This window comes from Phaethon aethereus (assembly GCF_964289735.1).
Source record: "Phaethon aethereus genome assembly, chromosome: 19".
Taxonomy (NCBI): domain Eukaryota; kingdom Metazoa; phylum Chordata; class Aves; order Phaethontiformes; family Phaethontidae; genus Phaethon; species Phaethon aethereus.
This window is the reverse complement of record NC_138595.1, coordinates 8167152-8179453: the sequence shown is the minus strand read 5'-3', so window position 1 is coordinate 8179453 and position 12302 is coordinate 8167152. Positions and strand designations below refer to the sequence as shown.

The following is a 12302-nucleotide window of genomic DNA, read 5'->3' as shown; positions in this document are numbered from 1 at the left end:
CTTAGATCTGGTGTTTTGTTCCCCATGAAATTCTGTGATTTTAATACCTTTTTTAATTCTGAATTGTGTTGAGGGGTTGAAATGGTTGCGCTTTCCAGATTTTCCCTTATCATAACAACACATCTTCCTGTTGCAGTGTCAAAACATTTCACTGCGGCCTGAGCTGATGCAAAGGATTTGACATGGGCTTTACTAACAAGTGATAGAAAAATACTGCATTTCCTGTGGAACACATAAAAAGAACAAAAGTGTATCAATGGGAATTCACCAATTCACCAAAGTGGATTTTTTAAGCCTAGCGTTTGAGGAATAGTGCTTTCTATTCAAGAAAAATATCACAAATCCCCATCAGTTTGATTATTTATCGGTACAAAAATTGTGAAGGGAGAGGTAATAATGGAGTGTGATAAACTCACTCCAAAGAAGATAGGAGAACGGCAACAGACTCACATGGATGGAAAAAGCCATTTAAATGGAAAGAAGTGAAGTCATGATGAATAGTGAACAGCCAAACTACTCAAAATTGTAGTTGGCTGATACAAAGGGACTCCAGTTTTGGGAAGAGTATTACTTAATGTGGAGATAAACCAGTACCATCAAATATTTCAAAGGAATCTAACATGACTAAAGAGGTAAAAGTGACTGAAAAGCACAGGCAGAGAGAAACGTTAAGTAACTTAACAGAGGGCTGTAACTTTGATCCTGATAAGAAGAGGTTTGGAATTGCTAGAAATTAAAGAAATGAGATTTTTACCATGTATTTATTAATCCACTCGAAGAAGCAATGGACAGCAGGTTAGTGAAAGTTTGCCAGTGTAGCAGAATCATTTCAATTAGTGCATGCTCTAGAGAACGATGAGAAACTCCAGATAGATATGAACACAGTGGGAAATTTGGCAGCAAAATGACAGATTCAGTTTAACATGATTAAATATAAGGCAATTCACAATTCATAAATAGGTTCTGTAGTAGAGTCTGGCTTTTTCACATGCAGCACACATTATAAATTTTTTTTTTTTTTTTTTTTTTTACAACAGATTTGTGGAATTCTGTGTTCTTGAGTGTCCCTATGCAATCACACGCTGAAAGGCACTGTTGAGAGCTGTTAAGAGCAAAGGATGCTTACGGACACTTAAGCTTTGTTCATGCTGCATGTTTGACATGGGGCCAAGTCTGGTTGGTGCCCTAGCTCCTTTGGCAGCCCTACTTAACCTCCTAAATAAGGCCTGAGTTTCTGAACCTTTTGTGGGCCCAGGGGAGACATAGCTAAGCTGGAGGCCAGGTCCCTGAGCAGCTTGGTGATGAGCTGGTAGGGCTGACTGCAGGCAAGGAGCAGCGTATTAATGGTGAGCGTTGCTGCCTCCCAGCTGAAACTAGGAGAGCGCTCCTCCTTTGGACCCGTAAAACATTAATGCTCAATCTTGTTGGGCCACTTAACCAGACGTTGAGGCTCCTCGCAGCTATGCCTCGAAAGCCCATTTTTCTAGATGCTGAGAGGTGGGGGCTTCTGGGGGCTGTTGTTAAGCAGGTTGGCTTCGATCATCAGCGGTCTGGCGTGGAGCAGTAGTCGCATTTGCTGCAGTCTGCAAGGCAATGTGCAAGTCACTTGAGGTGGAAAAAAGCATCTTGCATATGGTTGTGGGGAGCTGACATGCTGAATATAAACAAAAATTTCTGGTTTATAGCTGTGGCTTCACTGGGTGGATAAGTTAAGAATTTGGATTGATTTCTGCAAAGCAGTTCAATTAGTAGAAATCTGGAGACTATGCTGTTCTTATCCGTTGGTGACTGCTTTATAGATTTATTCGACCCAGGGAGCAAAATTATTAGTAGAGATTGGGCTTAATCTAAAAATTGTTTATTAGGGTGAGTGAATAGCTTCAAAATAATTTTCACTGCACAATCCAATTAATTTTCAGGTATGTATACTTACTCATGCCACCCACTGAGGCAATTATGAAGAGTGGTAAAGTAGTGGGGATTTTTAAGCTAACCATACTATCTGTGTATTAATTTCTTCTTGGTAACTGAGGTCAAGATCTCTCCTGTCATACTGACCCCTTAAAAAACATTATATCAGTAGCCTGCAGTGCATTAAAAGACCCACACAGAGGCATATGCAGAAACTATAGGTCTCAGGATATCGGGAAACAGAGCTTCCATAGCTGTTGCTTGAGGGTAAAAGACAATCCAGCCCAGTTGCTTAATGGGTGTATGAGGTTTTCAGGATCTGAGGATCACTGGGAAACGTACTTACTACACCTACACAAAGGGTGCACCGTATAAATTTATTTCTTCTTGTTCTGCATCTCTTCTAGGGCTTACCAGGCTCTCCAGGACAACCCGGGCCAAAAGGCTCCAAAGGAGACCGAGGAGAGAGAGTAAGGTTTTACATACACAGAGAGATTCTCAGCAGCATCTGGGGTGATGCCTCAGAAATTATGTACAACATAGGTCTTTCAAATTCTGTGGGACCAGAATTGAACAGTTGAATGTGAATGAATGAATGAACAGTTTTAAATGTAGAGTTTCTAGGCCTTCTGCAAGAACCAAGATCATGATTTACCGTACAGATAAAGGGTTGAAATTGCTTGCAAAGTATGGCGTTCCCAAGAGATTCAGGTAGCAAATACATGGTATATAAAGGCTTGTGGAGACCAACTTTCTTCTTGAGAGCCAACCAAAGCTCTTAAGCATGGAGTATTTTGGGTGGTCTAACTGAATTTTTCCTTCTGTGGCAATAAGGTAGTAAAAGCTCATCAGACTTTTCCTGAACCAAAGCCATTCCCTAGGTCAAATGATGTTCCTAATATATTTAAAATATTGAAATGATGTTCTTAATATGTTTACGTGCTATACCTCAGTCCTTGATGGGTTGTCAAGTGCTAGTAACTAAAGATTAGATAGAAGGGCTGTTTGAATGTTATTTATTTCCAAACTGGTGAAGTTTAGGAAATAGCAGAGAAAAATCTAACAAGGATATAAATATGTCCGATTCCCAGTCCAGCATTCAAGCACTGGGAAGAATTTCAAAGTGGCATTTGGGCCTTCAGCGCCTTCTGTTCAGCTGACTCGCCAGAAGGCCATGGTCTTTGAAATCTCCTCTGAGAGACACCAGGAGAGCAAATTCATTTGAGAATGTAGTATGTGGTGGAAGATCATTCGGCAATTAGATCTGAAAAATGTAGAAGTGGGCACAGATGGACTGTGGACCACCACTAAGACCCTAGTGTGGAGCAGAGTCAAAGAAGGCAAGAAGGATAAGGAGAAAAATATTGGCTGGTACCTCTGAAATGATGGACATCTGCAGTGGTGGCTGCATGGACATAGCCATGTGCCACAGCTGTAGGAAACAAGTTCCCTTTTCTTCCAAGTGCCACTTTTACCATCACATAGATGGAGGTGAACGTGGAGGTGGTCACCACCTGTACATGGGTGGCTGTAGATGACACGCATCCCCCATATGACAGCATCTCCTCTTCATTTCTGCTCACTCTTCTAATCCAAAAGACAGAGGGATGTCTGAAAGAGCTAAGACACATGCAAATTGGTTAATTCCAATCTGATGACTTCCCAAATTTATGAGAATAACCAGCAACAGACTTAAACTATATTTCTCTATCCAGACAGCATGCAAGGAGACCAAGTCCCAGTGACTTGTTCCATTCCCTCCTGAGGCACTTCGCATCAAGGAGCAGCGGATATCTGAGGGTGGAGCACATATGCTTTTAAAAAGCTCCATTTTATTTTAGTATCTTTGCACATTGTCTTGGGTGCTGTGTCCCTGTTCTTACATCAGGAATCACTTGCAGCTCCCTGAAAGACAGAGACCATTTTGATAATCTTTTAATAAATAACAGTCCTTGTGCAGATCGCCACTTTGGGCATGTATTGGCTTTATTAATAGATTACAGACTAACGTATTTCTGGGACTAGAATTTAAGATTCTGATAGAGAGCAAAACCTTAACTGATGAGATTTCAGGACAGGTTACTGACTATAGCTCATTACCATTAAATGTTAATTTTCAGTTAAAGAGGGGGGAAAAATATGTCAAATTTCCATCCAGGAAACCGATAAGAGCTTTTCCTCAATGATTCATTTAACATTTTGCTTTAGTTTGTGGTTGACTATATTGCTAAGACTACTCTTATTTTGAAACAAAAGCTCTGTTGCACCGTGTCCGTTCAGTACAGACGAATCCTTTAGACTTTGATTTTGGTCCCTCCTTGTTAGATATTCTGAATTGTAACTCTCCTTCTAGGTTTGGGACAAATTAAATTTTCAAATATCAAGATTTCTTGCTAAATAGAAAAAATAAGTTGTGTTGCCTGTCCTTCCTCCTTTAGCGTGGAAAGCGAAGCCAGTTGCTTTTTCTGGCAGAATTTCTGTAGGATGTTCTGTGTGCTTTTTGTCTTTTGTGAGTGTGGATTTGAATGCTGGTTTTGACAACTACATGCTGCAATTTTGGGTTTGGTGGATACAAATTAGGGCTCGCTTTACAGGAGCTGTGCAGCTGCAAAGAAAAGCAGAGGAGGGTTTACAATATCTATTGAGATTTGAGAAAATGTTATTATACATTCTTCCTGCTTAATCTCAGAGAGAACAAATGTAGGAGAGACCTGAAGCAGTCTGAGCGCATCCCCTGGATGGCACATCTATATGCGTGCCGCTCACGATCAGCCTCCGTTCATCTTATTCTTAAACAATGCCAGTGAAGGACAGAGCACATCATCTCCAGGCAGTCTTCAGAGGTACAGCTAGAGAGGGCCTGGGATAAAAGATACTTCTAACATCCAGCCTAAATGTCCTTTGATCCCCTTTAAGCTGATAACATCCTTTCTGTTCCTCCTGGACATAGAGAATGGTCTGTTTATGTATTTTGAGTGCATTGTTATGTCTCCTCTCTGCGATTTGCTGCTTGCCTGTGCTTTTTCACAGGCCTTACTCCCTCCAGCGCAGAATCCAAGTATTTCCCTTTGAAGATGCTCAGAGCACCTGACAAACTGGGCCTTCCTCCCCGCGCTCTTCGTGTCGATACAGGCCTCTGTCTGGTGCTGGCTAGCTGCTCACCGAGCACTGCACCGCGCTCCGTAGTCATGTTTTTTAGATGCCCAAGACTTGTCGTTTTTTTAAACAAAGCAGCAGTTTGATGGACACGATAACAAAGCAGGTCGTCATTTCTGGCAAATACTACAAAAAGCTGCTGCCAGCTAGCTGGTTTTGGGGGGAAAAAAGGATGGGTTTCTTTCTGTGTATGTCTAGGGGAGAAGAGCTAGGTTAAATATGTGGCTGTTTCATCAATGGATTTCTAAAGATGCTTTTAAATTTTGCTGCTTCTTCCCCAGCTTCTGCTTTCTTACAAAATAATCTGTAACTGTTCTTCTGGTGAGGGATTCTGCCCTGCCCCAGCACGCTCCAGGGTGGGAAACCAACGCTGCAGAGGAAAACAGGGGGAAAAAGAGATGCTCAGTTTGATGGCATTTCATTCTGCCCCAAACCAACACATACCATTTCAAAACGTTTCTGTTTAAAACAACAACAAAAAAACCAACCCCAACCCAAAAAACCCCACTGAGAACAATGTGAAAATCGGCACAGCAGGAGAATGAACCAAACCGACCAAAAGACTGTACGTGTGTTTTGATCAGTGGCTGTTGGGGTTAACGCAGGGATGTGTGTGTGGAGCAGGAGGCAGATTAAATCAGTGCTCTGTGGGAGTCCTGGGCTCTGCTTGCTGTCTGGGGCAGCATCAGCCCCTCAGTTTTACTAGAGAGGAGAATGCGGTATCTTTGCAAGAAACAAATCTCCAGCCAAACTCCTTCCTGGCTATAATGTAACTGACTGCTGTAAGGTTCAAAAAATTGCTAATCGTCTTACTGAGAGGGTACTGAGCTGAGCAGGTCTATATCGAAGCAAACTTCTCCAAAGTGTGATGGGATTTGGAGATGATATTTGACAGAAAACCGTGACCCCCTTTTCCTGTCTCTAAGTGATAATGTCAAGGGAAAGGAATTTTTTCCATATTATCCCAAATGTAAGGTTTTTCATTAAGCCATCTTAATTTCACTAGTAAAACTTACACTGTGTTCTTGTCAAATGGAAAAATATCTCCTAATGACACTTACTTTATTTCCAACAGGGGCAAGCAGGTCTGACTGGAGAGAGGGGCATTAAGGGATTTCCTGTAAGTGATGTACTTGCGGGTGTGTGCAAGACTCAGATGTGTTTGGTGCCTGCCTCGCACCGTAAATACCACCTAGCTGGACTGCAGCTGGTCCAGCCAGCTCTCTCAGATGCAATGCTTAGCTCAACTGTCTCCAGCTTAGACGTTTGTTCAATAGGCAACCTCACCTTAACGTATTCCTCTGCAAATGAAACGGTCCTTGGCATGTTAAGCATAGTGCTGAAATGCCACGATCAGAAGGCGTCATGCCAGCAGAGGAGATGTGCTTTGCTTGCAGATCCCCTCTCACCAAACCTTGGCAGACAGAAGCCCTGTCCCTGCCCAGTGAGGTTCCTGGCACGACCAGAGCCCAAAGTGCATCAGTTGTACTGATACTGTTGACCAACCCAAGTACATCAGCTGCTCTCAACTCCCTCTTGCACCTTGGTCTGCCAAGCTGAGCTGGAAATCCTTTAATGAGGTTAGGAGATGTCTCCAAATGATTTCTTGGCAATACCTGAACAAGTGCACACAGGAGATGATGTCTGCATCAACACATACGGCTGAGGTGCAAACAAACCAGTGGAGATGAAGGTTGGCTGAAAATGAGCAAGTTGGGATTTTTTGGCTGGCAGCATCCAGAGAGGTCCTAGGTCCTCTGGAATGTTTCTCTTCTCTCTTCTTTCATTCCACCTCATCGTTCTGTACAATTCACACCACCTTTTCTTCAGTCCTTCCTCTCATGCCCTCCCCTGCTTTGCAAGTATCTCAGGGATGACCAACAAGTTTGAGGAGCCCAGGCATTCCCACTCTATTTTTTTCACCAACTTGTTGGCCCTTCCCTTGTTTTATGTTTGGCTTGTGGTTTAATCTCTCCATGTCATCTGTTCTTTGAGAAATGCATGAACTTCTTGGTTAGGGGGGAACATCAGACCAATGTTCACGGCACACAGGGATCTTTGTTCAAGAAAAGCTTAATGAGCATCTTCAGAGGCAGAAAGTGATATGACTAATTAATGAAAGCAGAATGGAGGATATTATGTTCTAAATAAAAGAAAGATGGACATGTGCACGTTTGGGGGAGGGGAACAGTATTTTTATCTCAGTGTGAGATAAAAGCATTGCTCATTGAGATCTTCATGAGGCGTATATAGTCTTGTTGTGGGCCCAGGCCATGGCAGCCAGACCCTCCTGCAGTTTGGCCACTCCTGGCCAAGTTCATCAGTGTTAGGAAAGGTGATGACCTCCTGGGAAGCTGATGGGAGCCAGGACAGTGCGCACGAGAGCACTTTGGCCCTTGGCGTAAAGTGCTAGAGAGTCAGGTTGTTTTCCGCTGGTGAAATGCTTCTACCTTTAATTTGTTCCTTTGGAGGGAAGGGATGCAAGTGATCCTGGACACGGTCCTCAGTCACATGAAAACAAATTTCTGTTTCTTGTCTGTTTTAGGGTGAACCAGGCAAGAAGGGTGAGGAAGGTGACAAAGGTGCTGATGTAAGCATGTATTTCTACTGTTGTTTTACTTTCCTTTTTGTCTCTTTACTGTACTTCAACCATATTCCCTTTGGCAGGCTGCTTTGGGGAGGGCAGGGGTCTTGTCCACAGTTGAAAGTGCAGACCAAGAGATGATTTGAACCTTGGGTTTGATCTTAATACATGCTAGAAATCGCAGTCTTTGAGGTTTCCTTGGCCATGTTGTCAGCTGCCCTTCCCACCATGCTCTCTGAACACCTCCTCGGTCCCCAGTGGTTGTTTTGCCACACAGAGCTGCTACAAGGTGGGGAATTACTTCCCCACTGTCTCTCCCACAAGCTCAGGGACAGACTCCCAGAAAAATCAAACTGTGTGTACACAGAGAGAGTTGGAGTTCTCACATCTCTGCTCTTCCACCCTAAAATACTTCCCAACATCTATCTGTCCCTTCAAGCCCATATCTAAGGCAATGGGGGCAATAAGCTACAGCTTGAGTGTACATGAAAGTATGTGGACAGGCTTCAGGCAGCCTGTGGCCCAGCTGGGAGCTCTGTGAGAGGCAGCATGGAGCCCGTACGGATGGGCTGGCATGCCCCTGTGCCGGTTTATACGGGAGCAACAACATGGTGCTAGCCACACCTCCTGGTTTCCTGGCGTACCAACCAAGAGAAAGCCCAGGTAGCTCACTGATGTTCAGACTAAATGTCAAATGAGAGCAAAACCTGTTCTCCAGGTAGCTCAACATACTTTCTAACTTAAGCGACACATTATAAAGGTTTGACAGGAATATACACCCTGGGTTTGGCCCACTGCAGAAGCAGGAACCAAAATTAAAGGCTTGGCTTTGGGTCAGAGGCTTTGCAAACATGGGGTATAACCGAGGAGTTTTTCTTTAAATAGGGATTTCTCCTGCATTCCTACTTCACCCTTGCAGCTGATCTCCCCTTTTACATCTTTTCTTCTTAAAACATTCACATTGCATAGTTTGGCGTTATGGAGGCAACTTTATGAAGAAGCAGCCTATTCTGCAACGTGTACCAATGTTAGTTTTCTTTTCCTTCTTGCAGGGGGAAGGTGTTCAACAACTTCGAGAAGCTCTGAAGATTTTAGCTGAGAGGGTATTAATTCTTGAGCACATGATAGGAATTCATGGTAAGCGTCACTATGGTTTTCTTTTCTAGACAACCGGGGCCTCTGTTCAGGCAGCTGCTTGATGGTTAAACATCCTCCCAGTCTCCTAAACTCTCTGTCTAGTATCTATTCAAGCTGGGTTTTCAAAACTAGGTACCCAACATGACTTAAAGGACACTTAAAACCACTGAGGACCTAGAGCTTCCACCAACTGCACGAGTTACTCCAGCTTTACAGTAGCAGGTGAAATGACCACCCCCGGTAATTTTTATTACAATTCAGAGAAAGCCAAGTCACGAGCAGCAGCTCAAGCCATGTGGCACAGATCATTTACCAGCTTCCCAGGGAGCTCCTTGTTCAAGTCTTTAGGCCAGACCATTTAATCCTGCTTAATAGTGTCTTCCAAGTGACTTTAACACCACTGAGGCCCTTGCCTTGTGTAGCACTATAATTTACAGAGAAAGCCCAAGCAGTGCTGCACGTTGCCCTGAAAACCAGTGATCCCTGAACGTCTTGTAATTATAGCTTACATGTAAATCTGATTGTGAAAATAGGTTTTAAGAAAGTCTCATGTGTTCTTTGTTCGGATAGATTTTAAGTTTTTTGTTGAGGCTATTTACCATCACTGGTACAGTGTGTGGCATCGTCCCTTAATGAGTGTTTTCTTCCCTTAACCAGAGTATGGGCTTGTGCAATTGTCACAGATCAGACTTCTCCCTTTGGGGTACTTAAGGATCAACATCTCACAGCTGCCAAAAGCTGCTGTGCCAATTTCTTCCCTTTCAGAAACACAGTAGAGGCAAAATGTTGTTTAGATCTACTATCCCAGCCTGTGAAAAGCAAGCCTGTTCCTTGGCACAGAGATGAGCATTTTTTAACCAAGTCCCATAGCACTTCTCTTATTTTCTCCTTGACGCATGGCACCTCATTCCTGGCCTCACTTATAAAGCAGGCTGCTCACACCTTCTTTCAGCCTGACATCCAGTTTTATTATGAAGTCGCCTTCGGATATTGATTTAGCCTATGAAAATGCTAAATAGCTAAAATGTCCAGCCGTTCCTAAGCCAGTGACTTAAAGCGCATCTCTTACTGTGCAGTAAGGCAGCGTGCTTCGAGAGCCCACAAGCTCCTTCTGGAGCCAGCACAGTGCTAAAATGAAAATGCCGCCGGGCACTTCAAAGCTGAAACAGTGTTGGTGCATGCTGCTCCGTTATATGGCTGCACTGGCTCGGGTCTCAGCACTGCTCTTCATTATTCAATGGATGTGTGTCTTTTAGAGGCGCAAATACTATTTCCAGAAGCAACAGGCAGCAACAGCTTAAGCCTTTCGGGAAATCATGAATCACGAACCCATGATTTAACCACAGCCATCCTGACCTTACCTCTGCGTTAATCCTAGTTTGCTTCATATTTTCATTGGATTTATACACCAAGGGCAGGAAGAGATGTTTTTATGCTGCTTTGCTTTGAGATGGTGGAGATACCAGGAAGATGCCCACTAGATTACCTAGGCAGCAATCCACGCCCAGCCGGTATGTTCTCCGGGCAAGAGGGGAAGGGGAACCCAATCCATAAGCACAGGGCAGTATATTTACAGCACCCAGGGCCGGGCCCTCCAGTAGTTTTTAATTTGTACCTTCACTCACACAAGTATAAATCAAAATGTCAGCTCTTCAGGAAGCTTGCATAGACACTGGGGCTTGGACTGGGGAGTTCACGCAACTTTGTCCCCGCAGAACTGCCTAGTTTATCTATTTTATACTTTGTCTGCTTGGCAATACAGCAGCAACAAGGCATGCACTGCCGTTAGTTTGAAGCGGTCATTTTGGCAAACCATTTTTACTGACATAAATGTATTTTCTGTTATTGCTTGGGATGGAGGGGAGTTATTTATAGCCATGTATACTTCTACACTAGTGTAACTGCATCAGCAAAAACGGATGGGTTTTAATTGTACAATCTAGTTAAGGCCATATTTAAACACCTATATTGTGTGACGTCTTTATATAAATAGTTCCTCTTTTTATCCAATAACAGTATAGATGATTATATTTTTACTCTGTGCTTTTGAGATGGTTCCATTCTTCAACTTAAGATACATTTTAGGCCCTACAAAAATACTGTTTACAAAAAGAACTTGGAAAGTAAGGTGTTTTTTCCTTGTGCAATTTATGTTCATCTCTTTATGGTTTAAAAAAAAAAAAAAAAAAAACAGAAAAAGACATAAAATAACAAAACAGAATATCCTTGAGCACAGACCTCCCTGCACTGAAAGGAATGACACATGTTTAAATCACCCAGGACCAACTCTCTGGTCATATTCCCACTGTAGGTGTTAAGGATTTTACCACAGGTTCTTGGGCAGCCCAACTCAGCCCAGCTTTAAAGACCCACGCAGAAATGCCAATCGCACACTCTCATTTTCCCAAGAAACTTGACAATCGGTGTGGTTTCCAAAACCACAGCCACCCAAGCAACAAGGCAAAACATACCAGCAAACAAAGCTGTTCTCTGCGATAGGAGGGCAGTTTGTGATTATCTGACGCAGCAAACTGCAGAGAGCAGCCCAGCAGCGTTTACTTCCAGCGAACGCAGCACAAATCCTCCGGCAGCCAAACGCTCACTTGACACAGAAATGCTGCCTCGTGGGATCAAACCAAGGCAAACATCCTTCTCTGAAGGCAGAAGGAAGCAGCAACTAGGGCATTAAAAACAATGAGGCAGCATCGGGTTATCGGCATCTGTTGCTGACTGCTGGGAAAACAGAAGAGTGGCCATAGTCAAAGGTATATTTAGCTTCGTAGGGCAGGACGCTGTAGAAAGAGGTGTGTGTTACTGTGACACATGCTGGGAGAATGGACGGCTAATATTTATTCCCAGCTTTATTGCTAGTCTGGCTGTAGCCTAGGGTGGATCAATCCTTCCGTTCAATCTTTTCAGTGCCTCAAAATGTGCTCCTTTACAAGGAGTGAGGTGGTACTTACGCCCTCAGGAGCATCACTTCCCAGTGACCACTTGGCCTCATCCTTCATTGGACAATGCTGAGTAGCAGCTATAACCCAAGAAATTCATAAAAGACCAGTGCTTTATAAAAGGATTCACGAATGGGAACAGGACCTGCTGGGCCACATGCGTAAGAGTACCTGCCCCCAAGAGTTTAGACAGAGCAGAGGCAAAAGACCTAACATAGGAGTAGAGTGATGGCAGCAACCATGTAAGCACCACAATTGCTTGCTGGATGAAAAGACAAGAGGAGGGATGTCACTTCTCCCAGAAGACGTACCATTCAGAAGGGCCCATTTACTCTTTCCTTAGCCTCCCCTTTTTAAATAGCGCTCTCCCGTGACTTTCTCTCCTTACAGACTCTTTATCTTCCATTGAGCCAGGCTCTGGACAAGATGTGATCCCCGGCTCCCCTCTGCGAACCAGCATCAAGATCAAACGTGGAGGACCCCAGCAGCCACAGGCCTACCAGATCCTCTCTTCACTGCTGGATGACAGTGAAGCCAAAAGGAGAAGCAATCGGATGAAGTAG

At 43.7% G+C, this 12302-nt stretch overlaps 1 protein-coding gene across 1 annotated transcript in view; it reads left to right on the top strand.

Moving 5' to 3' along the window:
- The window catches only part of COL26A1 (collagen type XXVI alpha 1 chain), a gene marked incomplete at both ends in the record, with an annotated part of 175066 nt that extends 162764 nt beyond the window's left edge, over positions 1-12302 (top strand). The window contains 5 exons of the mRNA XM_082008622.1: positions 2319-2381; positions 6143-6187; positions 7613-7657; positions 8704-8788; positions 12130-12302. Coding sequence (XP_081864748.1) covers positions 2319-2381; positions 6143-6187; positions 7613-7657; positions 8704-8788; positions 12130-12302 — 411 coding nt within the window. The remainder of the gene's footprint in view (positions 1-2318; positions 2382-6142; positions 6188-7612; positions 7658-8703; positions 8789-12129) is intronic.